Genomic DNA, 26,941 nt, shown 5'->3' with positions numbered 1-26,941 from the left:
CCCGTGACGCCGCCTCACTTGTGGGGTCCTTCGCGCCGCTGTGGTGCTAGTCGAGGAGCAGGCGGCGTGGGGCGGTCATCGCAGCGTCTTCCTCGGCGTCTCTCTCCCCTCTCCTCCTCTCTCTGTGCGTGAGACGTTTCGTCTCTTTCGCGTGCCGGGTTGTCCACTGCCACCGCGACCCCGAGAAGCGCCACCATGAACATTCGGAACGCCAGGGTGAGCTTTGCCCAGAGGCCGGGCCTCGTGCGGCCAGGCCCGAGTCAGTCGTTCTCTCGATTCATTTCTCAATCCATTCATTCCGAGTTATTGATTGCGAGTTGTCAATCAAACTCGCGTTTCAAAGTCATTCGTGCATCAACTTACTTCCGAACTAGTGCATAAAGCCTGCCTTGGCCGGGCAAAGGTGTTTCAATAAGTGTAATAATTTACCTCGTATGATTTTATCCACGATCAGACACTTAACTACAAAACATTTTTATATTTCCGCAAAAATACAAAAAATGTTGACGGCTTGATTCAACTTGTTATATTTAAAGACGTACCCATCATAAACCGCTTTAATTAAACTATTCCGTATTTTATTAGAAATAGATCATTATTAACTTCATACTCCGAGGGGAAGCTCTTTATATTTTGCCGTTTTCGAATTATTCAGATTTGAACAAACAATCCGTGTTTTTTTCGTTAAAAAACCGCTGTAATCCGAAATATAAAGAAAACTAAAAATAGAACAATGGTTCTCGCTTTAATTGTATTTGCTGTTTAACGCTCTATGAAACAAAAAATCCTGCAATCTTTTATTTTGAACGGTTTTTAAATGACACGCACAAACATGTGTTTGTGGGGGCACTTAAAATCAGATTTGGGGGCCTTAAAATTAATAATCTCAGATTTGTTTTCCCTATTTGTGTCCTAAAAGCTAACTCTGTACCAAATGTCAGCTTTCTCCCGTGTCGGGAAGTACCTTAGAGGTTTTTGAGACATACATACATACAGATTAAGGTCTGTATTTATATAGATACTGCGTTTGCAGTGATCTACGCGTTGTGTAGAAGGGTCGTTGCCCGAAACGTCGCCAATTTGTGAAAAAAATGTAAGGCAGTGTTATTGATCAAGGTGTTGATTTTTGTGTGGTTATGATCAATACAGGCAATCTATTGTAAACCACTGCCATTCACAAACCTGAATGCGAAACCCGAGTTCGTGTTAAAAATATCTCAAGAGTCGAGGCCGGCCGTCTTGACACCTGATTTGCTTGACACAAATGAACCACAATAACTACCTAATCTCGTCAAGGAGTACAACCAATCACGTGAACTCCGCTTTATCCTCGCAGTAGCAGCGGCTCTTTGCTGCTGGCCGTCGAACAAAGACGGTGATCACCGCATCGCGCGCTTCTGTGGCCGTCTGGAACGCTCTTCCTTCCAATATTAGGAAACCACTGGAGCTTTGCACTTTTCAATCATCTCGATTGACAAACTCGGTTTTTTATAACTGCTTTTTTGTGTTTAGTTTGTTCTTCCCCCGCACCTCTGATTAACACGGTTGGCTACGTACGGTGCAAAATAATTTTAACATACATCATCATCATCTGATTTGCCTTACTCTGTTCCCACCTCATGCTTGCAGCCCGAGGACCTCATGAACATGCAGCACTGCAACCTGCTGTGCCTGCCAGAGAACTACCAGATGAAGTACTACTTTTACCACGGGCTTTCCTGGCCCCAGGTGACATAATAATGCAGTTACACAGCAAAAGTAGTCACGTCCGAACATATGAACCTTATGGCGGGAACACGGGTTCCCGAATAAACGGAAGTCTAAATCGTAATTAATACATTTTTGGCGACTCCGTCCCACGGCGCACATAAACGCTGTGACCCACCTAGCACGAATCATTCTGTTATGTCGTCCAAGTGCAGCGAGGACGAATGCGCAGAAGATTTGAACAAGCGAATGCACTCCATGCTTGGGTATGGGCAGGATCATAAGTCTTATCCAAAGCTGCTCAAACTGCCTATACGACTTAAGTCCTTTATTTGTCATAACGGTATGTATAAAGTGAAACTGCTCTCATCTTCATTATTATTTGTGACCTACCAATGTCTGCAGTCAGTGTTTTTAAATAGAGGTACTGCAGGTAAGTAGTTTTCAGTTTTAAAGGCATAGTTTAACAAGACAACACTTGCCACCGTCCTTCGAACCCATTGGTGAAAAAGAGCAACGTTTTTGTTTACATTATAATCTCATGTTTATGCGAAAGCCAGGGGCTTATGGGACCCCAGGGTCCCACCATAAGGTTCATATACTCAACTCTGCAGATGATAAGGCACGCCCTTTTTTCGTATGTGGTTCATTGGGGGGGAGGGGGGCAATTCTTATCGCCTTGTGTGTTCCAGTGTGGCTAATCGATTTGTATAACTATTGACACAGGCACACGTTTAAGGTGACGTACTATCTGGAGCGCCCCATGATGACCTGGAGAAAATCGGTCTAATTTTCATTTGGTGTCAGGTGTTGTGTGATAATGTTCAACCGTTTCACAAATTCTGGTTATTTAAGTAGGTTACATTAAATGCAGACGTTGTGATTGTGCCGAGAGCTGTTATCAAAAGACCTAATAAATTGTCAAGTGGGCAAATTGAATGGTGTCGTTTGTAAAAGTTTCAAATTTTAAACGCAAATGACAAGCCAGCCATGCAAAGAGTTTACTGTAAAAAAATGCAGGCATATTTGTCACTGTTTTGGATAACGCAAAGCTTTAGTATGTACTTGCATAGAACCCAGTTTTCATAGGCGGTCATTTACACCCTCTGACTCCATAAAGGTACGTCAGTGACCACCATTTGAACTACTCACGCCTGGTTTTGGATATGCTATTAAAATAAACACCAATGCGGCCTTCACATTGGGTATATATATGGTCTTTATGTTGAGTAATGTGCCAATATTAACATTTTCATCCGTGTGTACTGTAGCTCTCGTACGTGGCCGAGGATGAAAATGGCAAGATTGTGGGCTACGTGCTGGCGAAAATGTAAGCGATATTTATATTTGGAGCCTTTGTTTAGTCATTGCTGCTTGTTTACGCGAAATAGGTGGTTTGGTTCGTATAGAAGTTACATAACCTGATACTCAGGAAACAAGTCTTGGCAATAATGCAGGTTGCTATTGAAAAAGCGATTCTTAGCTCAATGGACCTCACCCCAATTATACTGACTCACTGATTTCCCATCACTTTGTTAATTAACCTTTTCAGTACTGACTGGCCCTTTAAATCCAGTGGGTATGTTACGGAAAAATAAATCGGGCTAAATGTTTTTTTTGCGGCGGTGGTGGTGGTGCAGTTGTGTAATCTAGGACTTTGAAAACAAGGATTGGTGGATTTGCACATTTCCAAAACTCCCAAAACTACTGGCCTGCGAAGTAGCCATGAGATGGCAGTACAACAAGTGGGTTGTGACCCATCTATGTGGACATGTTGATGCTAATCTTTTGTATGGGTTTACTTCCAGGTGCTTCAGTATCTGACTACTCATGAAACACTCCTTTCTCATGCAACACTCCTTTCTCATGCATCATTCTGACAAAATAGTCGTGAGAGTCTCTGCATATTTCCTGGACAAATTACGGTATATTGGTGCATTCCGAAATGTCACAGGCAAGTGTTAAAGCCGTGTAGAAGTTGCGCTGCCTGTGTGGTGAGGTACCAGTCGCAAAGAGGAACGAGACATTGTAAATTGATGACGCTGCATGTGAGTGTGAAGATGAGGTACAGTGAAAGAGTTTGGCTGAACTTAATTTGTCAATTCAGAAGATATTGAGAAAGGAACATCCTGCTCAGATTTTGAGTCTGGACTTGAATCGAATGACTGCATGTACGCACGACTGTGGGACAAGGCCGTGGGTGTTTGGGGGGGTGGGGTGGAAATAATCCAGGACTGATTTTAACACAAGGCACATTCAATTTCTATCATTCCTTCAATTGTAGCTATATAATTAACCAAACAATCAGACTTCGCACGTGCGTTTTGATGTTTTTATGTGGTGGTGTTTTACTTGTATTGATCTTCTGCATGCAAGGTGTTAATTGTGCGGTGGCTCTGCTCTTTTTGTAACTCATGCAGGGAGGAGGACCCAGATGATGCCCCACATGGCCACATCACCTCCCTGGTGAGCGGGGGGGGCGGGTAGTGGACTCACAGCACCACGATTTATAACAACCCCATGCCCCACGGTTACTCAAGAATGCACAATGGGCTTGCAATCCAGAGGTTCTTGGTTTGATCTACTGGCACAGCAGTTTAAACGATGGGTAGGTTTCTTAAATTCCACGGCCTATGTTCACACGGCAGTATAAATGGGTACGCCAAAATTTGTGTGCGGTTGGGAAAAAAGTGTGGGTACTTCCGCATTTACCAAGACATCTGGCCTGCGGGAAGAGTAGTCTAAATTACATCGGGGGGATGAACAGAGCTAATGCGTGCACTTTCTGAACCTTGACCATCTAATTTTCCAAGGGGAAGGTTGTAGGGTTGTTGCATCGGTAGCAGCAGCATCAGCAACAGCTTGTGTGTTGTCTCCATTGCTGCTTCCCCGGCGTCAGGCGGTGAAGCGCTCGCACCGGCGGCTGGGCCTGGCACAGAAGCTGATGGACCAGGCATCGCGTGCCATGATCGAGAACTTCAATGCCAAATACGTGTCCCTGCACGTTCGCAAGAGGTGAGCGCTCGGGCCACACCATGGCTTTGCAGCCATGCCGCTGTGCAGATTGATGACCATCGCAGAGAACCCACTGGTTTCTTAGCACTGGAGTAGCGTGTGATTGACATTGTAGCGTACTGATGAACAATGATTTAGTCCTCCTTTTCTCATTCAGAAAACATTGTTGTGGTTACTGGTAGGCATATAATTAACCATTCATCAAAATTGATTCTGATTCTCACGGTTCCTTGAATTGAGCTGTGCCCGTGAGATTTGTTTATTTACTCTTGGGGAATTTTTTTTGCAAAATGTGATAATTAGGCTAATGGAACAAACGAGATGAAGGGAACAAAAGAGAACATGCGAGAGATAACACGAATAAGGCAGGCCAAACGAGAGACATACAGTTGCTGTTTAAATCCAATCGCCATTATTAATCATGGTCATTCATGGAATTGTGGTGGTGGATGGGTTCAGTGTGAAAAGCAACAACACCAGAAACGTGCATTTAGAGTATTTGGTTGCTATAAATTTCCACATGATAAGCCACTTTTGTTGAGCTATCATTTGTGGTCAGGTCACTTCTTAAAAAGAGCTATAAAGCTCAGTGGGCCTTACCTGGTAAAATAAAAAAAAGAGTTTAGTTTTATATGCATAGTAACGGCATGGGCGCTAATGCGTGGTCAGCGTAGAATTGTACAAAATAAATCACTCTGCTTTCCTCTGCAGCAACCGGGCAGCTCTCCACCTCTACTCCAACACGCTGAAGTTTCAGTAAGTGGGACCATTTTACATTCGTGGTATAAATTGATGCATGGTGATTATGAACTTCTTTTTCACCGTACGTAGTCAACTGTGCTAATCGGAGGTGCTGGACATGTTACCGTTTGCAAACTTGTAAACAAGTTTTAGGTAATCGTCACATCAAATTCCGATTTTCATTATAAAAACCGTGGAAAATAAACTGCAGGATTTGATTAAAGACGTTTGCAAAGTGTCCTGCCCCGAGCCCAATGAAAGTTTGCTCGGAGCAGGACATGACGCTATAAGGAACGACGGTCGATGGACGAAACGTTGACCGTCGTGGAATGATGGCCACCGGGGAGATGGAATCATGAGATCAGCAAATGCGCAGATGGAACTTTTGTAAGTTAAAACTATGGGGGATGGTGCTGCCAATGGGAGGCCTTCATCCAGTTGTGGACGTAGCATTACTGATTGTAATGATGATAACTCTATCTTTAAAGTGAGATGTTAGGTGCAAACAATATTTTGCTTTCCACCAGTGTAACACTCAAGTTTGAATAAATATATTGCTTTTTAGTTCATTAGTTTCCTTTAAATGTGTTGGAGGAACACAGCCACGAATGGCCGATGGCTTATTGTTCACTTCCTCTTGCAAAAACGGGCTTACGATGATTTGTGCCTACGTGGTTGCCGGCAGGTTGTGTCAACGTTCCATCTCTCCCACCTCTTCCCCGCCCCCCCCCCCCTGGTCACGGCAGAGTCAGCGAAGTGGAGCCCAAATACTATGCCGATGGGGAAGATGCTTACGCCATGAAGAGAGACTTGGCACAGATGGGTGATGAGGTGAGAGAGCCTTTGCCCCAACGCTGTGACAGTTGCTCGTTTCCAGTCGGGTAAACCTCATAAGTCGTTCTGTATTTCTCTTCAATGCGTACAACCCGCAGCATGCATGCCAGCTTCTGCCAATCACTCCATTACGTTGTCGCCAACTCCCTTCATCGGCTCCTGTTAACTACAGGAAGTCGTAGGTTTGAATCCCTACCCTGACGCCTGCTGTATATTTGGAGTTTGCATGTTCTCCCCATGGTCGCGTAGATTTTTTTTCCGGGTCCTCCGGTTTTTCCCTCCACATTTATAAACATGTACGTTAAACTTGTTTCTCACCGTACATAGCCAACCATGCTAGAGTGTTTGGCCGCTAGAAGTTTCCACGTGATAAGCCACTTCGTTGAGCTACCATTTGTGGTCAGGTTGCTTCTGAAAGAGCTACATAGCTGAGTGGGCCTTATCTGGTAAAATAAATAAAAAAAGTTTAGTAGTCTTCTTCACCCTTCTAGAACTTTCTCTGTCTCTCCACCAATCCCCTTCGTTTTCCTCGAACACTCTTCCAACTGACCCCTCGTTTACAATTCACATTTTCCAGGCTTGTCCAAATTAATCTCTCCGTCAATCTCATTTGGGTGTTTCATCATGGCCCCACCCCCCCCAATCAGATTGCGTGCTCAATACGTCAGCTGTCCATGTGAGAGATGGCCAATGGGAAGTGAGCACAATTATTTCATCTGACAAGTCGTTCGACTATATTAAAGCACTTATTTATCTGCTTTTGAGGATTTTCCTCTTGCAGTCCCTTATGTGTTTACACATTTGTAATAAATAATATTGTTTAAATGACAGTTGGAATAGCCGAAGATCCACGGATGTTTCATTACATCATCGTCCCCGTTTTTATTCACCCCAATGCGCCCAAATAAAAATGTCACAATTGGCTTATTTCGTATAATTCTCGGTCTTGTTCCCCTCTCGGAAATACTGCTCCCTAACTGCGTGGCTTCTCGGAAAATTATGGCCCAGCGGTAGAGCGCTCACCACTTGTTGCAGAAGTTTATGGTTTGAATCTGGCAGGCCGCCCCGGTTATACTGCGGGTCTATTAACTGTAAAATAAAATACAAAAATGAACATTAGCTGTCTGTAAAGCTCAGTGTCTTTGAGTTTGACCAATAACCAAGCATCACCATCTGCTCTCAGTGACAATAAACAAACACCACTATTATTCGTCACTTACCTCGTACCTCTTTACCTGTACTCGTCGTACAGCTGCGCAGGCTGAACATCAAGAGCCATACCCCTCAGGCGCTGATGGCGCCGCCGACGCCGTTGGGGCTGGCGGAGTCCAAGGCCTCCTCCGCGGCTGGGCGCCGCGGCGCCCGCGAAGGCGCCGACGACTGCAGCGGCGGCGACAGCAAGGACGTGAGCGAGGCCACGTGCAGCACGGACCTCAAGGACAGCTCCGAGGCGTCCGACTCGGCCTCGTGAAGACCCCCTCCACCCCGGTCCTTCCATCGGCCGTCCTTTGTGCAGGCCCCCCCCCCCTTTCCCTCAGCGTGTCTGGTCTGTTCTGGATTCGAGGCACGGCCGCTTGCGAGTGTTGTCCACCACAGGGGTGGGGAACTCATGGGGCCCACTAGTGGCCCCCCTGCCGATTTTGTTTTATCGAGTTTAGTTCCTGAAGAAGCTTCTGGCACGTGGTGTGAAACATCGGACTATGTGAGGAATAGCACCGCGGTACAACCCCAAAAAACATCAAGAACGATATTTATCCATCACAGCAAGCATGTTATTTGTGACAATCTAGTACTGGAGGGGAATATTTGACCAGGCAAGACTTTCTAATTTTGACTTGTTCCTTTCACTGCAAGGAGGGTCTCTTGCAGGTGAGTGCTCATGCTTGGCTTTCCCAACGGGTTTTGTAATCCAATTTGGCCTTTAAGGAAAATGTTCCCCACCTGTAAATCAGCTTGTGAAAACTCGCAATAATTTTCCTGTACTGCTCTTGAGTAAACTGTCCCAAAGTTTTGCAGGTCCTGTGGTTGTCCCCTCCCTTCGTGACAAGCTTGATATGGCAAATGGGCTGTTGTGCAGTACCTGCTGGAATAAACGTGTGAAGGAAGAGATTTTGGTCAATGTGGAAAGCCACTTCATGGGTGTTGAGTGATGGGGATGGCAAATGGGCTCGAGTTTTAAATGTACGTTTTTGGCAACTCAAGAAATACGGCTTTTCTCAAGCCTTTCACTAAATTCTTAACTTTAGTTATTGCAAGCAAATGCGTGTGGGATTTTATTCTTGAAGCTATTTAAAATCAGAACTTTCTTTTGGAGGTTGAAGTTCCTGTAAACAGTACTGAATTCACTTGGGCAATGTGTGCTTATCCTTCTACCCACTTGTCCAGAATGCCATTAATCTAAACTTAGCCCTTTGTGTAGTCCCATACCTGCCCTCTATTTGAACTTGGGCCTTACCCATTGCCTCAGTTCATTTTCACATGGACAAATGCACCATAATTTTAGTCATTGTAATTGAGGTTTGTTACTGCCACTACATTGCTGATACCTATATTGTTCATGGAATCTAGACCTCCCATGTGCAGTGGGCTCTGCATCGTTTCATACGATATGAACCTGTCACATTTGCTTAACTGTAGCACAAATCACTAGCAGCAGTACGAGGGCTATAACCTTTGTTCCTTCCTAGACAAGAAAGAAATGGCCTTACCATCTAAGAGTTTTATTATAAATCTCGTTTTTAGAGCAGTATATAAACTATGGTTGGGTATTTCTAGCATAGAAAGTAGCCTTGTTTTTGCAACGCGTCAAATTTCCCTCAACCACTGAAGCATTTAATGTATCATTGCATTCAAGGGGTTCAAGTCGTGCATTCAAACACTGTTTGCAAATTACAGGGGGCAAGTATTTGCATCTTGAAACAGCTGTTGACTCGCCCACCCCCCCCAACCCTAAAACATGTTTCAAAGCAAATTAACATTGTACAACTCGAAATAACCATTGTAAAATCAGCACTTTGATTGGCTATTAGTTTTTTGGAGATCCCACGAGTACTGCAAATCCAATGAGATTACATCTTTATTTCATGGATGTAAATGCAATTAAAACCTTGGAATGGGATGGTTGCCATATGAAGACTTCCAGACAAAAGGCCAAGTTTTAAGATTCGAGTTAGGGCTTTCACATGAAGACAGTCTTCCAACTTGCACCACATGTATCTGTAAATGCAAATCTGATATGGATTTGCTACCCAGGTTCGTTTGGAAAGTGATTTACAGTTCAGCGCACGATTTATTAAACATCCAAATTCCACTTAAGGACGAAGTTGACTTTTGGGCCCAGTTTGAGCTTCCAAATGTCCAAAGTTAAACTATCGAACAGATTTTTGGCTATACCGTGTTTGATAAAAGGTAAGTCTAGCATTGTCCTAGAAAGTAACACCCAGGTGTTCTCAGACAGCACGACCTTCCAGCATTGCTTTGACCACCCCACTGCGTGCAAGAGGGTCAGCCTGGGCACACCTTTAAGTGCCTCGGTTTCCATGCTGAATTTTCTGCTTTAGGTTACAGGACGGGTTCACAATATTGAAATGTATCATTTACCATCTTACAAGCGTTCCAGAGCAGCAGTAAAAAGTTGAAGTTTTTATTAAAGTCAAAATAAACAATTACAAAATTAAGATCTGGATACCAACCATGTTTTAGTGCAATTAAAAACTACACGCGTTGAAATTCACCGAACATCAAGCACTGGCTCCTGTTGCTCAGGCCACCGGCTTCTGTTCAGCTTTTGTTTTTTTTGCTGCAGTTTCCTTTTTGGAGGCAACAGCCCTGGGCTTTTTATCCTTAGCCTCAGCGTTAAACTTTACCACTGCAGTTTTCACTACCTTGGTTTTGGTCTTCTTGGGCACTTTCGCATCTTTCGTGCCATGGCTCTCATCATCACCATCAGCCTCCACAACCGCAGGCAAAACCTTGGCTCCTTGCCTTGCAGTCGTCTTCTTGGCTCGAGGTGCCTTGGCATTTAATTGCACCGCCTTGCCCGCGTTTTTGGAGCCAAGCGTCAGAATGCCCAGGGAGTTGCGGTTTCTCACGACCTTCTTCTTCTCGACTGTTGTATTCTTCGGCTTGGCGGGTTTCAATTTGGTTGTGTTGGTTGAAGAGGCGGTGGCGGCTTCGAGTTCCAAGTCGACCTTTTGTTTTTTTGCACGCTGAAATAAAGGAGACAATCAGTAAGGCTTCATCCCCATTGTATGCACGAAGGCCACATTTATTTAACACAGAACATAGCAGTGCAGCAAAATCCATTGCATTATACTACGCTCCAGGTTCACGCCGTGCAATCGCCCATCCGCATTGAAGTCAACCCACATCCGCATGGCGCGAGGCCCTTGCCCAAATTATACAAGTGTACATGGACAGCTTGTCATTGGTTAAGGAAAATGGTCAAAAGTGCACGTTTCCCATTAGCGGGCCGAGTCCACAATTCCAAACTACTGCATACGCCGTTACACTAGAGAATAAGCTGGATAGCCCCCCCCCCCCCCAACTGGTATGTACATTTGGGAGCCCACCGTAACGTACTGTAAACGTCAACATTAATGAATATGGTACCGTCTTGAAAGTGGAGTGTGCCCTAGCTATTTAAGCTGCCGATTAAATACAAATCGCAACTCCCGCTCCATCAGCTCACCTTGGTGGATGCGTCGACTGTCACAGCTGCTGAAGCTTTTCCCGCCTTCGGAGCCTTCGGAGCCGTCGCCTTTTTGGTGGCGACTGAAAGTTACAAGAACAGTTGCAACGGGTTTGTCGTATGCAAGTAGCCGCAAAGTACATGAAAGTTAGTCATTCATTACAGCGACTGAAAACTAGCCAACCAAGATTTAATTTTCATTAAAAAGAGAATGCCTTTTAAGCCAAGAGGCATGGTCAGCCGTTCACACCAAGTCACACCATCGTTTTATGGTTAAGTCAGTGCACACAATGCCATCAAGTACTGTGTTATGTTAACGCACTGGTGTGTGCGAGCATTGCACTTGGCCTGAAAGAAGAAAAGGGTTCCATACGCGATTCGAATTTTAACGCTGGAGCGTGAGAGACTCGACGGTTCATTGCAGAGGAAGCCGTTGCAGTATTCTAAGCACACTTCAGATAAAGGAACTCCTAGGTTTTTGCACCCCAACAGTGTGCCAAGATCCAGCTTCCTGGTGTGTTTTTTTCTAGGGAGGCTGTCTTCAAAAAGTTCTCGTTGCTAGCAAACCTAATGCCAACCTGTCCATTTTTTGGTGTCTGCAAACTTAAGGACCAATTCTTGTCCTTAAATTCTCTTACACTCCCAAAAGGCCGGCTCTGAAAAAAGTATTAACCAATGAAGGCGAGATGTCAACTACCTCGCCTGGTATGCAGGAGGTAGTGGGTTCTAATCAGACCCAACGCCTGTATATTTGGAGTTTGCATGTTCTCCCCATGATCGCGTAGATTTCTTCCGGTCCTCCAGTTTACCACTTGCCACAGTTTAGAAACATGCTTAAAGCGGAATAGGCAACAAGCCACTTCGTAGAAGTATCAATTGTGGCCCGGTTGCTTCTAAAAAGATATACAACTCAGGTGAGCCTTACCTGGTAAAAAAAAGTTAATTGCTTTAAAACATGGACCCTATTTGCAAGGAATAAAAAAAAAGTCTTCCCTGTTCACATTCCCACCTCCCCTACACGAGCACTGCACCCGAGCGCCTCTCCGATGTATTTGTAGCAGCACTGCGCCTACCCACGGCAAAACCTAAACATCTGCATTGAATGCTGGCAGCTAAAAAAAAATGCCAAGCAGATTCCCAGGACAACAGCCCTCCCCCTCCTGGCCCAAGGCCCACTCGCCTGGTCGGGCCTCCACGAGGGCCTCTTCCACATTGTCAACTACAGCAGCCTTCAACTTCAGCTTCTTGGCGTTTGTTGCAACCGGCTTCCCGAGCTGGTGGTGGGTTAGGGGAGGACAAGGAGGGAGAGACAACAGTAAAGTGTGTTTAGGGTAGATGGAACTGCATTCTGTGATCGGGGGGGGGGGGGGGGGTCACCTAAGCTTGGGCAAGGCAAAACCCACATCAGGACCATTCCAAAATATAGCTCAGCCCCCCCATCCCTAGTATGGAGGGTGGTCGTGCAAGGCTGGGAACGTACGACCCATAGTACCATGCGTAGAGAACGGATACGTCTTGCAACCAGAATACTTTTAAAAGTTGGTCACTTTAGTTTAAATAGTGTGGCAAACTTACTTTCCATGCTCATTTCCAAACCAATAACCCCTTGTATATTAAAAAGGTGCGCTACAGAGTTAGATTTTTTTTACCACAATTGCCGCTTACATTTTACGCTGCCCTTTGTAGCGCGCGTCTACCAAGCCACTGCCTACGTATCCCACACCTCAGGTATCACCCTACAAACTCAAAGAAACAAAAATCTAGGACATTAGCCATCCACCTCAAGAACTTCGGCATCAACCTCGGGTTTAAACATTCAAGCGCCTGCCTTTCCGCCACCCGGCCAGGCACATCGCAACACCAACCAACCCCGGCCACAAACCTCACCCGAGACAAATCATCCGTGGGTACGTTGCAATGTCGTAGGGGCTACGCGCAGAGATTTTTTTAAGCGAAATTATCTCATGCATTAGTCTTTGTCGAATATCGTATGGAATCTGCCAACATGAAAACAAAGCCATACGGTAACTTGGAATGATCTAAAAGGCCTTTCTGAACTCATTTGCTCAATGTTTAAGGGTAAAGCAGTGAGCGAGAATAAATTACGTCATGCGTCCAGCGTCCGCTTATTTTATTTTTGTATTCGCTTGCAGTTACTTACGAGTTGATACGCTTCAAGATGGGCCAATTGGGTTAAAATATTAACTTTAATTATTTCGTACATTTAAATCGGAGCAATGTTGGGCCCAGGATCTCTGGGTTGGAATAAAATTCAACGAATGCGAAATTGCAGCCGTTGGTCCAAATCTACGGACGACAAAAAAAATAGCAGCCAAAACAATGACTGTCGAGAACCACCCAAACCGAGCATGCCACACACACACCGCACCACCACCGCCACCACCTCTGCCCACCTTGTAGCGACCGACAGCCGGCGAGATCTCCGGGGCGACCCCATTAGGGCGCACCAGAACTCCCGTGGCCAAGCCTTTAGCGAGGGCGTTCTTGAGCAGTCGCTTTAGCCGGACCTGGTCCACGTCCGGGTGAGAACTGACGACATGGGAGCGGATGGCAATCACGGAGACCCCTCTGCGTCCGGCGAGCTCCCGCACGGCATCAACGGCCATGGTCAACGTGTTGGGCGGCTTGGTCGCCTTCCGCAGGTTGTCGAGGGCCTGCGCCGGTCCCGGATTGCCGGTGCCGGTTTTAGCAGCGGCGGTGGTCTTCAGAGGCTGAACGTTCTCAGGGTCGGTGATGTCTTTGGGGAAGCCCACCATTGTGATTAGCACGCGCAGCACAATTTAAGAGAAATGTCACCGATTAAAAGCGCGTGACGTGCACGTCGAGCACAATCGTGCTCTGTGATAGCAGTGGCGAGTGGTGGTGGCCAGACGACACGCCACAGCGCGACCGTATTTCGCAATGCGCGCCACGGATCTCTGCGTTGCGAGATCATCCCCTTAAATATCATCAAGGGCGCGCGCGCGTGAGCTGCGCGCCTGATCAAGCAATTAAACGCACGTGGATCAATTAGCAACGGGCGTGCATCGTGTTACGGTGCATCGAGCGTCGGTAAAGTGGTGGTGATGTGTACCCTGATTTAAAATTACTTTTTTTTAATATATTACAAATGTCACCAAACGTCCTTCATTATTCCCCTGCCCCACCCCCCCCGTGTCTATCTTCATGGTGATGAATGAAGAACGCATCACAGATGCCATCTGCGTGGGTGAAGTCGCTTCTTTTAATCAATTGGAGACCGTCAACGGCAAACGGTAGAACGCGTGACACTTGCACGGACAGTGGTTCATCAAGCGCGACTTCTTCTTCTTTCACGAAAGAAGGATTCACAGCAGCAGATTAGAGCACTACTAATCGGTACTATTTAATCACCGCAATCACAATTTCAAATCACCGTCGTCTGGGCTTGACCACGAGAATGTGAACTCGTAGTTGCTCTGCATAGACATCAGCAGCCGGACTCAAGAGTGTGATGAAGACCGCAGTCAGAGCGTCACCACCAATTTGAAGAGCACACGATTGATTCAACTTCCGTGCACCGCTCACCGACGACGCACACCGTCTAGGACAAAGGGGATTGTAATCCACCCCCACCACCTCCCACACCCTCTCATTATAATTAATTAGGCGGTTGATAACATAATTGGCCAAGCATGTTCGCTCCATCACGCGAGGTTTTATAATGGCCGACGATTAAGAGGCACCCCCCTCTTTTGGAACGGTGGCACAGTGGTTGGTTGTGGTGGGTGGCCTTAGCCGAGCACGGTTTGTTTAGCTTGGCCACGTCCTCGATGTGATGTTATAGTGTTAATGTTTTTTTGCTTTATTTTTTTCAGGAATTGGTGACACACGTGTGTGTGTGTGTACATTTATTTGACATCGATAAAGACTAGATTGTTGTGTTTTTCGGTGGCGGGCCCGTGTGAGAGTTCGCGATGGAAGATATTGTTCCCGTGAAGACGACGACCCGGTCTCTCAGGCAAGGCTTCAGTCGAGAATTCACAGAGGTAAGCGCTCGATTAAACTTAAAAACGAAAATCTTTAAAAGTTTTTATTTTATTTTACCAAGTGTGCCCCACCGACCTGTTTTACCTCTTTTGTAAAAAAAAAGCGACTTGGTCACATGATAGCTCAACGAGGGGGCGTATCGTGCGGACGTTTCTAGCAGCCACATAATAATAATCATCATCATCCGCAGCAGCAGCCATCATCGATCCACTGCTGGATGGCTACTTGGGGGAAGTGCCTTCATCCAGCAGTGGATGGCTGCTTGGGGTGGGTGGGGGGGGTCTTCATCCAGCAGTGGATGCAAGTTCCCAGGTATAGTTGAGAATATAAATCCCCTCGATCATCAGTAATAATATTTCCGCTGCTGCATGAAGGGCCTCGCCCCCCCCCCCCCCCCCCCATGCATAGCGCCTTGCTAATTCGATGTAACAATTCGTGCCGCACCTGCAGGCGAGTGACTGTTACCGCTCCGTCTCGTTGGTCGACCGACTCGGACGCCCTCCGCATTCCCGTGCCCAACTCTGTGCATCGCCACTGATGGTCGGGTAGAAGCTTCAGTTAGGGTCTCGCAGTCTAGTTAAGTCACAAGCCGCATGTAAAGGTTTAGACCCGCACCAACTCGTGTGTCCATCGCCGTTATTGAAAAAAACATATTGCCTGGGGTTGGCGATGTTAGTTCGGGTGCTGATGTTACACGGTGTGTCTTAATGCTTAATAGAATTTCATAGTCGAACTTTCACCAAATCTAAGCTAAGCAGGTTTGAGCCGGGGGGGGGGGGTTGGTGTAGCGCTTGGGCGAGCAACGTGCGTAACAGGTGCTATAGGCTACGTATGGTTCTGTTGTGAGCAACAAAATTTCCAGTGGGGCAAAATCCATTGTTACTTATTGCAGCTCTATGCTCCCCGCCTCCACCCACCCGCCTTCACCAGCGTGGTGAAGTATGGCCAACATTTTCTTTAATTACAAAAACTTATTTTTACCAAATAAGGCCCAATGAGCTCTACTGTATAGCTATTTTTCAGAAGCGATCTGGCCGCAGATGACAGCTCCACTAAGTGGCACCTCACGTGGGACTTTACAGCAGCCGAATACTCTGAAACGCGCGTTGATTCTCAATGTGGAGGGAGATCCTGCGTTTGAGTCCCAGGCAAGCCGGCCCTTTGTGGAATCCGAGTGAGTGTGGCGAGTTTATATTGGGAAGTGTGGTCGTCAATGACGACGATGCATCAGTGGGCGTAGTAACGACTTTATCACATCGGGGGTTGTGGCATATCGGTCAGGTGGGGCCTCCAATATTTGATTTGTCTCGAACCTCGGCTCTTTTATGCCGCGGCTCCTCTTCCCTAATCCCCATCGCGTAAGTTTTCCACGGTGCAAAGAGAACAAAAACTTAACTCGTGGTGGTTGTCAAGGGGGGCCCCAACTCGTAGCTTTGGCCACCGAAGGAGGGGGGGGGCAAGACATCCCCTGCCCCCACCCCCCCCGTTCGTTACGCTATTGCTACAAACTCCCACCCTGTGGGGGTCATTGACCCCAGTGGCTCTGAAATAAAACCATATTTCATTTCTCTCTCTAGATATATATTAAAAAACAAATTACAGCCCATCGGCCACATGGCCTTGTGGGAATTGCATCTTAATTGGTTCAACACGAGCAAAGCTCTGGACCGGTTTTGACTTTACGCATCTCATCAGCTGGGTTAGGGTGGGGGGGCATCCTTGCTCTGACCACTGTGTGTTCGTGACAGACGAATAAGAGGATCGAGGACCTGCAGGCGATCATCACGGCTCGCTCGCTGAACCAGAAGAAACTCCACGGAGCGAGGCTGCCCTCGTCCAAACCAGCGCAGGTTTCAGAAACGTATTTACGACTTCCGTGGAGAGGGGAGGGCTTTTCTTTATACCAATGGGACCTTTTTGAAAGGAAGTCATAAAGAAGGGTGGAGCTTCTCTGGTGTAGAGCAATTGGTTTCAAAGGCATTGCGTATATCGTCAGAGCATTTTGTTGGCATGTTTTGGCCACAAGTGTGTGTGGGTGAATGCAGACCTGATGCATTGGAATGGGTATTTATTTGGTATTTAAACCTCTTAACACCTGTTATAGTGCTAGAGAGGGTAACGCCTATATTCTAATTATTTCTTCCGAGGGATTTTAAGTTTGCAGTCCTCCATTTAGGCAGCCATGGTCCAGTTAATAATCTCCTTTTTAAATTGTTTTTATTATATTTCAGTAGGATCCTGGTGAAGAGCACAAACAGATGTAGGGGAAGGTGGGGGAGAATACAGAATCGATGACCAAATTTAAACAATACCTCTGCACGCGTCGATCCAGCGGTGTTAATGGGTTGGTCGATCGGCCAGGTCACCCGTGGTGGGGTGAAGTGTGGGTATAACCCCCACCCTCTCACCTCTTCCAGTGTGAGAGAGTCGGCCAACATACGTGGGGGCTCTGAGCAGTTGCTTTGCTTCTGCCTCTCCCCATCACCGCCGTCTCCTCTCGCCAACCCAAACCTTGATTTATCCGCTTTGAACAATGACGATTGTCCCTGTTACGAGATAACCGGTGGGATTGATGGATGATCTGTTTTTCTATATTTGTGTGTTTATGCAGAAATAATTTGTCGCGTTTACAGATCTGTAGTCATTTTGTTCATACGTTAAAGAGTATGTTAAAGTACTTTTCAAGAACTTGGAGATGTAATGAGGCTTGAAGCGAATTGAAAAGAGCTGACAACGATGATGATGCTGACCATGATGGAGCCATAATTATCTGGTTTCAACACTGGATGAGGAGGCAATGTTGTATTTGTGTGTCTGCGTGCAAGCGCGTCCGCTCGCTCGCTCGCGTAACAAACAATCTCAATGCAGCTCCATTCAGATGGCAACAAACTGCGCGTCATGCAGATGATGCATCACGACAATGGAGATGCTGGAGATGCTGGAGGTGGTGGAGTTTGCAGCGATGACGGGCATGCGACCGTGATTCAGCTCGGCGAGGAGGTGGCTACTGTGGAGACGGCCCCGGACACGGATCAGACGTGGGAGAGACGCGGCACGTTTTTCGTCATTCCACAAGGTCTGCGATTTGATCCCCAGAGCTGCTCCAACCGGGATGACGCCTCTCCACAGGTAACGGGGTAACAGGGAGGTCTGGTCTCGGCCAGGAATCGAAATTCGGCGGCTTCGGATGCCGCGTGCGGCTCTCAGCGACTGCTTCATGACGCTGTTTAAGGTCCGCCGTCTCGTAATTCACCACCCAGTGCATTGTGGGTATTGATGTAGTTTTTTTTACCGAATTCGAAAATTGCTATATTTTTTGTATTTTGGTTGTCGACCCCTGGTCTAGACGAGCGGCGCGTTCCCAATTTGTGGATTCGTTTAAAAATTCCACTCAATGGGGCCTGGAGCATGATGGGTTGGACGGTGTAAAAAAAAACGCATTTTTGTAACGCTGGGAACAAGTTAATGTGTTTTAATTTACTCCAAGTTTCATTTGAGATGTTTTTACCATTGTTGATCTGCATTTGTGAACTAAAATAAGTTGATGGTAAGTGAAACCTTTTAATGTTTAAACTTTAACATGTTATCATTATAATGCCTAATTCTTTAGTTCCATTAATTGTTCGATAGTTTTGCACCATTATGTACAGCTGTGATAAAATATTGAGGTCAATGTGAAATACAGGTTTAGGACTTCTTCACATTCAAACGTAAACGGTCTGCCGCTTGATTCAACGCCCGTGATACATTTGTACGATGCACAGCACAGCGCAGCGTACTGGGGGGGGGGGGGGGGATGGTGTAGTGGTCAGCAACACTGGACTAGCAATGCCGAGGGCACCGATTCGATCTCCCGGCCCGGAAACTGAAACAATGGTGCACATTTCTTGATTCCCCCCCCAACTCCCCGCCCAATAATATCAATGGATACACACCACAGCCGATCGGGAGCTCGTGTGTGGTTGAAAAGTGTGGTTCATCCCACGTCCATGAAGGCCATCTTGCCAGGAGGGAAGAGTTGGCCAAATACCCTCTAGTTGGAGCGTTCTAATGGAGGCCCTTCTACCAGCAGTGACATGAGAAAAATATTGCAGCACTGTTTTATACCTCTAAATATTTGGTTACTGGATTGGAATTATGAAATGATGATTATGGTAACATGCCCAAAGTGACTTAATGCAGCACCAGATGAGAAAAGCGACCTTGTGTTTGTGTGCGTACGCGCGCTCGTGAGCGATCGATGGTGCGTCGATAAGAGTCCGTTGCATCAATGCAAGTCGCTCAAGAAGGTGAGCAACGGCTCGGGTACACGCGTGTGCGTTTGTGTGTGTGCAGCAGTAGCAGCGTTGGTTAAGTTTGTAAGCCAGCTTGGCCAGGATTGCGGCAAAACTTGGGCCACTTTTCACCCAGGCAACTGGTGATGATGATGATGATGAAGACGGCGGTGGAGGCGATGGGTGGGCGAGGGCGAGCGTCGAAGAGGACGAGGTGGAGACGACGCGGCAGATGGAGCGCACGAGGGAACGCCGCCGCACGTTGCTCATGCTGCCGCAGGCTCCCGAATCCGGCTTCCAGAGCGCAAACTGGGGGCCTCGACTGGTAATGGGAATGTGGGGGGGTGGGGGGGGCATACTCGGCAGTGGCGACGCGGACGGGCAAGGGTCTCGTGGTGTGGAACGCCACTCTCTGTGGAAGTCTCATTTTGAGGATCGTCTGGTGTTTAAAAGTTATTTTTAAAAAACACATTGGAAGCCGGTGGGGGGTCACTTGGGGTCGAAGCAAAATGAGCAGCAGGCACCACTAAAATCCTCGGGTTGAATCCCGGCAGCCACATATATGCATGTTGTGCGGACCGTGCTAATCACACGCATGGCTTTCTGGGGTAATCGTAAGTGCATTCGTTATTTGTGTGCGGTGGGGGGGGGGGCGTGAATGATCCTCCGGTACCTTATCCTCCACCAGCTGCGAGAATATGACGATGATGCCTGTGTGGGCCACGTGTTGTCCTGGCCCTGCCGCCAGGCCAACCCTCGCGTCTGAATTAACGTGCTCGTGAAACAACGATTGCCCCAGAAAGCCATGTTATGCGTGTGTGTGTGCGTGTGTGTGTGCGTGTGCTGCTGCGATTCCTCTCGCTGTCCGCATGCGAGAACGTAGTCCGGCTGGTCGCCGCGATGCCCACAGTCGATTCGAGTCCGACACTTTCCGAACGCCGATCGCATGGGGAGGCCGAGGGTCCGGCCGATCCTCTCTGGCTGGCCAACTCGACCACCTCGTCCGAGCGTCTCGGTCACGAAGATGACGACAGCCGGGAGGAAGCGGAGCGCTTTGCCTCGGAACCTGCAGAGCTCCCAAACAAAATGGTGCTGCATCTCTCCACTGTAAGAGGTCCACCCGGTCGAGTCGCCTGCTTTGTGCCTGCTGGTGGCCATGCGTTTACCATCTTGCTGCTGCCGGAATATAAACTAAACTAAAACTATATAAAACAAATATTTTACCAGGTAAGGCTCCACTGAGCTTATATATAGCTATTTTTCAGAAGCGACCTGGCCACAAATGATGGCTCGATGAGAAGTGGCTTGTATAGATATGTGTAGTAGCCAAATACTTGAAACGCACGTTGAGTCTACATGTGGAGAGGGAAAAACCGGAGGACCCGGAGAAAAATCCACGCGACCATGGGGAGAACACGAAAACTCCAAATATACAGCAAGTGTCAGGGTCGGAATCGAACCCATGTGCTCCTGCCTTCGTCGGGCTATCATTTGTGGCCAGATTGCTTCTGAAAAAGAGCTATATAGCTCAGTGGGCCTTACCTGGTAAAAATACAATCGCTTGGTTAAATATTTTGTTGTGCTGCACCATGGACAGCTCTTGCCTTGTAATCGTCTCTTCCCCCCCCCCCCGACTCCTGGACAGAGTGAGGCTTCGGACGACATGGAGTTGGCGCACTGCCCCGGTCCGGCCCCACAGAAGGAAATTCCTCGCGTTGAAGGCGGGGAGCCAGCAGTGCCGTCAGGTGACCCAACGCAGCGTGCGGGCACCTCCTGGGGCAACGACGGCACGGACGCACCGGGGAAGCTCTCCCCGCCCGAGGAGGTCGTCTCCCGTTCCGAGGCTCTGCTGCCATCGCTGGTGAGGAAGCGTTCATCCTCGCAGCAGCAGCGGCTTGTGGTCAACCGGCGAACAAAGACGGTCGCAGCATGGCGCGCGCTCTCAGATGCGCTTCTGCGGCCGTCTGGAACGCTGTTCCGTCCGATATTAGGAAGCCACTGGTCTCGATCGATCTCAAGTCCTCCTGTATACCATGCAAACGGAGTTAACATCTCTCCACTGCGGCGCCCCCTCTCGCCTATGCAGTCTTTTAAAATGCAGGGGTTTTCGCGAGTGTTTTACTTAATTTACCTCCGGGTTAGTTGTGGCATTCTACGCCTGGCCAAGAAGTTAACTTATTATAACATGACAAATTTAATTGCTACGCTGCAATGGAACATGAGTTTTTCTAAAAGTTGAGGGGGCCCTACAGCTTTTTCTTGCAACTATTTTATCCCAGAATCACTGCTGGATGATGAGTGGTGAACGTGATTTAAATCTGGTGATTGCTACCACTCACTCGGGTGCCACGGTGACAAGATGTTAACTATCTCGCTTGGTATACAGGAGGTGGTGGATTCGATCCCGACCCTGAGGGCTGCTGTATATTTGGGGTTTGCGCGTCTCTCTCCCCGTGGTCGTGTGTGGATTTTGTTCCTGGATCCTCCGGTTTTCCACTCCACATTTATAATAGACATGCATTTAGAGTGTTTGGCTGCAATACATTTCCACGTGATGATAAGCCACTTTTAATGAGCTATCATTTGTGGCCAGGTAACTTCAAAAAGAGCTATAGGGTTTAGTGTAAAATAAATATTTTATTTTATTTTTAGTGTGGCACAGGCGAGGAAGGTTCAAAACGTGTGGGCAAGCGTCCATGCAGAGGGGACAAGGGTTTAAAACACGGCAATGTAAGAGCTTAAACACGGAGGCAAGGCAACGGTTCAAACAGAACTTCTAATTGAATGCGGAGTTCGTTGACGGTGCTTTGTTAAATCTTTCGTTGTGCTGCGCCGTGGACAGCTCCCGCCTAGTAAAAATATTCTCCTCCCGGACAGAGCGAGACTTTGGACGACGCGGAGATGGCGCACTGCCCGGGCCTGGCCACGCCGAAGGGAATTCCTCGCGGTGAAGGCGGGGACCCGGCGCTGCCAGACGACCCCACGCGGCACGCGGGCACCTCCCGGGGCAACGGCATCGTGGATGGAGAGGTGGAGGAGGAGGAGGTCACCGTCTGCGCTTCAGAGGCTCCGCTGCCTTCGCTGGTGAGGGAGGAGGCCTTCATCCCCCGCAGCAGGCGGTGGCTTTCGGCCAAAGACGGTCACTATGTCGCGCGTTTTCAGATGCCGTATACACTCTACTAGACTCTACACTGTAATATACACTGCACTATACACTACACTTTTGGCAAGCCATCGAACAAAGACGGGGTCACTGCATCGCACGCGTGATTTCGATTGCACTTCCACGGCCGTCTGGAACGCTCTTCCGTCCAATATCAGAAAGCCAATGGGAGCTATGCACTTTTAAATCATCATCGAAATTGAAAACAAAAAATGTTTTACTGCGTTTAGTTCTATGGGGGGGGGGGGGGAGAGTTGGTCTCACTGCCCCACCCAGGTGGGGACCACGAGCCGGGGCACGAAAGTTTACATGGGGAGGAGAAAAAAGGGGGAGAGGAGTGGAGGGGGGTGGGGGTGTGGATTTTGCTCCGGGCTCCCCTCCAGTTTAGAGTAATTTGGCTGTTATGAATTTCCACGTGACGATAAGCCACTTGGTTTAGCTGTCATTTGTGGCCAGGTCGCTTCTACCAAAAAAAAAAGAGCTGTAGAGCTCGGTGCACCTCACCTGACAAAAAAAACTTAATAGTTTATAACTCACGAGAAATTTTGTGTTTTCCCTCATCGTCTCAAGTCCGACGACAGCAGCCAGAGCAGGAGTCCAACTCCTCCTCCTCCCGCGGCTGTGGGCAAGGCGCACAAGAGGAAACTCGAAGAGGGAGGAGGAGGAGGAGGAGACCCCCTCGCCGATCCGCCCGTGGCCGCCCGCGAGGGCGCGGACACGGCGGAGGCGAAAGCTGGGCCCAAGCACAGCAGACGGCAGCCGGAGAAGCAGGGGGGGGAGCACGGCACGACGGCGCAGCCTGCCCAGCGGAGGAAATGGGGCGCTCGAGTGCCGCCCGCCGCCGCCGCCACCTCCCAACAGAGCGGTGGAGCCCCCACCGTGAGTGCCGCTCGGAGTGCGAGAAACAAGTCGGGGGGAGGGGAGGTACAAGGACAAGGGAGATCCCGCCCCCCCCCCCCCTTATAGGCCCACACAGGCTTGCCGGGGCAAGTGCTGTCGGCGAGCACATGTCAAGGCCGCCACGACGCACGAGGGGGTGGTGGGGGTGACCAACACCGTGCCGGGCCGTCTTTGTCTCCCTCGTGTTTACGCATCGCACCCAGGTACTCGTTTGAGGCCGACTTGGCCTAGGGGGAGGCCCAAGACCAACGATCCCCGGCCCTCTTTGTCACCCCAATTGCTGATATTTTACACCCTGTACCCAAACACTCGGTTGTGAAGGCCGAGCGGACCGAGGACCGCTTGAGATCTTTTCCACTAATGGTTCGCCCATGGCGCAGTGCGCCAATCACTGCACCGCCGCTTCACACGCACTCAATGTAATCTGCTGCCACTATCTGGGGTCCTTGTCTTTTTAAAAAGGTGCGGATAATATCATCAATGAAGCGCTTTCGGGGAGACCACTTCTGGGCAACTCGTATCCATTGAAACATTTTACGTGCAATTATTTGGAGAGATCGAATATGCATTCTTGTGACCATGAATGTATTGGCTATATAAACAATTCTCCCCACACCCCTCCAACCCTACCCAGCTCGGCAAGCCGCGGGCAAAGCGCGCGGCCACCACCTCGACGCTCCGGGTGACGAGGACCTTGACCTTGCAGCAGGAGGCTGCCGCCACCGCTGCTCCTGCAACTTCCCCTACTGCTGCCTCTACTACTGCCGCTGCCCCTGCTGCAAACGCTGCTATCCTTGCTGCTGCCACTACTGCTGCCACTTCCCCTACTGTTGCTGCCTCTACCAACGCTGCTGCCCCTACTACTGCCGACTCTCCTGCCGACATTGTCCCTAACGCTGCCCCTGGCGCTGCCCCTGGCGCTGCCCCTGGCGCTGCCCCTGGCGCTGCCCCTGGCGCTGCACCTGGTGCTGCGGCCCTCGACAAAGTTGAGGCTGCAGAGCCCTTGAAGGAGAAGACTCCTGAGACGGCGAGACGAGGCAAGAGTGAGATGAGGCGTCCATTTCCCAGCATGCCCCTGGGGCTGAGCAGGCCACCCCTGGCTAATAACGAATTAAAAGTATTTCTCGTAACATTCTCAATTCTCACGGTTTTCACACACTGGCAAATGTTGTTTCGGTGTGTTACAAGTTTATTAGGTACAGTTGAGCCAAAATGATCCATCCACTGCTTGGATGAAGGCCTCAATCCGGCCGTCTCCTGCACACGGTGGGCTGGTCTCGTAGCTGAATCTTCCACGAAGGACGTTCTTTCAGCCGTGGGTCCCCTCCTTTGGCTGGCACTCTGTCGTTCGTCTTAACCACCGACCATGTGTTTTGCCCAAGCCCGGCTTTTCGCACTTGGTTACGGCTCTTCAATGGATGAGGAAAGGCAAAACTTGCACCAACTCTCTCTCTGCTTGAAGGACCTCTCGTTGTGACTGTTACACCTCGGCATTGAGCTCCAGGGAATATTGCCGCTGTCATCGTACACGGGAGTAGAATGGCGCTTACAAGCATTGAAAGTCCATTCACATCCATGCACGTGTGTTAGAAGCGTATTGGCTACTCTGGTTAATAGCGCATTTAAAACTTGGCGGTATCTCAATCCACATTTGAAGTTACTTATACTTTTCATATGTGTGTGTATATCTAAAATGTCATAATTGAAAAACTGCGAGGCGAGGGGAAAAAAGGTTAAAAAAATGTGCTGTTTATAAAGGTGCAATGTCTCGCTCACACCGCTGCCGTCACAAGGGCCTCCACCGGAGGGGGGAGCCCTGGAGTCCCTGAAAGAGGGCATTTGGTCTCCTCTTCCACGCTGGCTCGCATTTCTCTGAAGAGGCGGGAGTGCCCACGCTCTGTAAACATACCGAATTACTCGACCGCCAACTAGTGTACAATTATTTTTTAATGTCTCTTATTCACCTTCTAGAGGGTAGTCAACGGAAGACCAAAGCTTCCGCCACGGTGAAGGATCTCTCGGGTTTGACAGGAGAATCGTCGACAACCACCACCACCAGGGTAAGTGTGAGGATCGGACGCACAATCGTTGCAGATATAATCATCTCCAGTCTGACGATCATTCAGCTGCAGCCAACAAACTGAATGCCAAAACGTTTAATTGTCTTTTCAATAGTAACTTTCTGACTCGCCCATATTGGACATCTGTGAAAAAAATAGTTTATTCCACTCTTTGTGTTCCTCCAGCCTAAATAGATAAAGATTCCGAGTCTTGACTAGCGCTGTCCCCCTCCGTCTGATTCTCACGCGGCAAATCGTCCCACGCAGAGCCAGAAGAAGGTGGCGACGGAGGGCAAGGCCATGACTAAAGGCAAGGGCGAGGGCAAGCCGAGAGGCAGAGGGGCTGCCCAGGGGGAACTCGAGAAGGAGACCACGGAGGCGTCTGGGCAGCCGGAGAATCTTGGAATCTGCACTCCTCCGCTGCCTCCCGCTCCTCCTCCTACCCCCACGGAGAGCGATAGCCCCGTGAGTGTGGGCGGCACGACCGCTTGGCCGGGGCATGTCGTTTGCAGTAGAATCCCCGTTATTCGAATCGCCGTTCTCCGCCCTCCACGACCTCGCGTGCCACACGACCTCGCGCTTGCTGCTGTTCAAACACCGCGCGCAATTCGTGCAGCTTCCGTGTTTGTCCTTGCGCCGATGCCTTCCTGCTACCCCGTAATCGTCGCGCAGAAAAGTGGGCAAGGAACTTGGAAGTGTCGGCAAATCCTTCCAATTGTCGGTCATTTTTATCCGCGGGGTTCAAGAAATACCCAGATGGGCTCGAGAATACCCGTGGATAACGCGCGCAGAACTCCTGGTACACAGAGGACATCATCCAATGCATCATGCATCGTTGACATTTTTCCACCTGCTCGTGTTAAGATTGTGGCGATGGTGCTGATGATGGATTAATGATTGATAGAAAAAATTGTCGCTGGGTCGGTGCAGCTTTTACTGTTCTCCACTGTCGGCAATGACAGTGGTGATGGTGACGATCTTGGTGATGTTGATGCCGGCGACCTTGTTCTGTGGGGGTATCGGCATGTCCTGGAGGTTGTTTCCATGCCAATGATATCACCATTTATTGCGTCAGCCGGAAGGAGCTGCTGCTGGTGCAGAGAAGACCCCAGAGAGCCGGCAGCGCTCTCTGAGGGCCAGGGGACCCCAGGCATCCGTCAAGGCCCTCTCCCTGAGTCCTGGCCCAAAGCCCACGCGGAGACTGAGATCAAAAGCCTTGGCAATAATCACCGAAGGTGAAACCCTCAAGGTGAATTGCCGCATAGGAGGGGAAAAATACATCACTATCTGGATTTATTAAGTGATTAACACAGTGTCCTATAGTATTTACTTGTAGGTTCAAACTGTTTTTTTTATTTTACCAGGTGTAAGGCCCACTGAGCAATATAGCACTTTTTTAGAAGTGACCTGGCCACATGATAGCTCAACTTAAGTGGCTTATCGCGTGCAAATATATAGCAGCCGAATACTATAAACGCACGTTTATAAATGTGGAGGGAAAACTGGGGAGACCTGGAGAAATATCCAC

The 26,941-nt window shown here is 48.6% G+C and overlaps 3 protein-coding genes across 9 annotated transcripts in view; 2 read left to right on the top strand and 1 right to left on the bottom strand.

Annotated features, from left to right (window-relative positions):
* NAA10 (N-alpha-acetyltransferase 10, NatA catalytic subunit) lies at nt 1-8,406 on the top strand. 2 transcript variants are annotated; one of them, XM_032963221.2, is made up of 8 exons: nt 1-216; nt 1,630-1,728; nt 2,979-3,037; nt 4,116-4,173; nt 4,607-4,722; nt 5,434-5,478; nt 6,210-6,294; nt 7,550-8,406. In XM_032963221.2, exons 1-8 carry the CDS (start codon nt 196-198, stop codon nt 7,766-7,768), a joined length of 702 nt encoding a protein of 233 aa, XP_032819112.1. In that variant the 5' UTR covers nt 1-195; the 3' UTR covers nt 7,769-8,406. The 2 variants fall into 2 exon arrangements, with proteins under 2 accessions (XP_032819112.1, XP_032819113.1); XM_032963222.2 differs by having other exon boundaries at nt 2-216; nt 4,128-4,173.
* Nucleotides 8,407-9,926: 1,520 nt separating this feature from the next.
* On the bottom strand, nt 9,927-13,940 carry LOC116947457 (uncharacterized). Its single transcript, XM_032963220.2, has 4 exons — nt 13,402-13,940; nt 12,168-12,261; nt 10,988-11,070; nt 9,927-10,505 (listed from the first exon to the last, which is right to left on the bottom strand). The coding sequence occupies exons 1-4, from the start codon at nt 13,762-13,764 to the stop codon at nt 10,059-10,061; spliced, it is 987 nt and encodes a 328-aa protein (XP_032819111.1). The 5' UTR covers nt 13,765-13,940; the 3' UTR covers nt 9,927-10,058.
* Nucleotides 13,941-14,659: 719 nt separating this feature from the next.
* The window catches only part of LOC116947455 (uncharacterized), a 17,812-nt gene continuing 5,530 nt past the window's right edge, over nt 14,660-26,941 (top strand). For 2 of the 6 annotated variants that reach the window (XM_076070612.1, XM_032963213.2), the window contains exons 1-12: nt 14,663-15,015; nt 16,765-16,866; nt 17,885-18,145; nt 19,427-19,615; nt 20,167-20,397; nt 20,936-21,151; nt 22,168-22,374; nt 23,024-23,332; nt 23,988-24,390; nt 25,325-25,413; nt 25,681-25,878; nt 26,489-26,662. In XM_076070612.1, coding sequence (XP_075926727.1) covers nt 14,944-15,015; nt 16,765-16,866; nt 17,885-18,145; nt 19,427-19,615; nt 20,167-20,397; nt 20,936-21,151; nt 22,168-22,374; nt 23,024-23,332; nt 23,988-24,390; nt 25,325-25,413; nt 25,681-25,878; nt 26,489-26,662 — 2,451 coding nt within the window. In that variant the 5' untranslated portion in view covers nt 14,663-14,943. Of the gene's footprint in view, nt 15,016-16,764; nt 16,867-17,884; nt 18,146-19,426; nt 19,616-20,166; nt 20,398-20,935; nt 21,152-22,167; nt 22,375-23,023; nt 23,333-23,987; nt 24,391-25,324; nt 25,414-25,680; nt 25,879-26,488; nt 26,663-26,941 lie in introns of all 6 variants that reach the window. The other 4 variants (XM_076070614.1, XM_076070613.1, XM_032963215.2 and 1 more) reach the window with 4 other exon arrangements.

Source organism: Petromyzon marinus, chromosome 30, assembly GCF_048934315.1.
Source record: "Petromyzon marinus isolate PM22_M1 ecotype Great Lakes invasive population chromosome 30, UKy_Petmar_22M1.pri1.0, whole genome shotgun sequence".
In the NCBI taxonomy this organism is placed as follows: Eukaryota; Metazoa; Chordata; class Hyperoartia; order Petromyzontiformes; family Petromyzontidae; genus Petromyzon; species Petromyzon marinus.
The sequence above is the reverse complement of the archived record's forward strand: the minus strand, read 5'-3'. Positions and strand labels throughout refer to the sequence as shown.

Bases quoted from the DNA above. Each gene is read 5' to 3' on its own strand.
- NAA10 (XM_032963221.2), top strand. From the start codon at position 196: ATGAACATTCGGAACGCCAGG. The intron at 217-1,629 runs GTGAGCTTTGCC...TCATGCTTGCAG, and splicing joins TGAACATTCGGAACGCCAGG to CCCGAGGACCTCATGAACAT. The intron at 5,479-6,209 runs GTAAGTGGGACC...TGGTCACGGCAG, and splicing joins TCCAACACGCTGAAGTTTCA to AGTCAGCGAAGTGGAGCCCA.
- LOC116947457 (XM_032963220.2), bottom strand. From the start codon at position 13,764: ATGGTGGGCTTCCCCAAAGACATCACCGACCCTGAGAACGTTCAGCCT. The intron at 11,071-12,167 runs GCGAGTGGGCCT...TGTAACTTTCAG, and splicing joins CCTCGTGGAGGCCCGACCAG to TCGCCACCAAAAAGGCGACG. The intron at 10,506-10,987 runs GTGAGCTGATGG...CCTTTATTTCAG, and splicing joins CAGTCGACGCATCCACCAAG to CGTGCAAAAAAACAAAAGGT.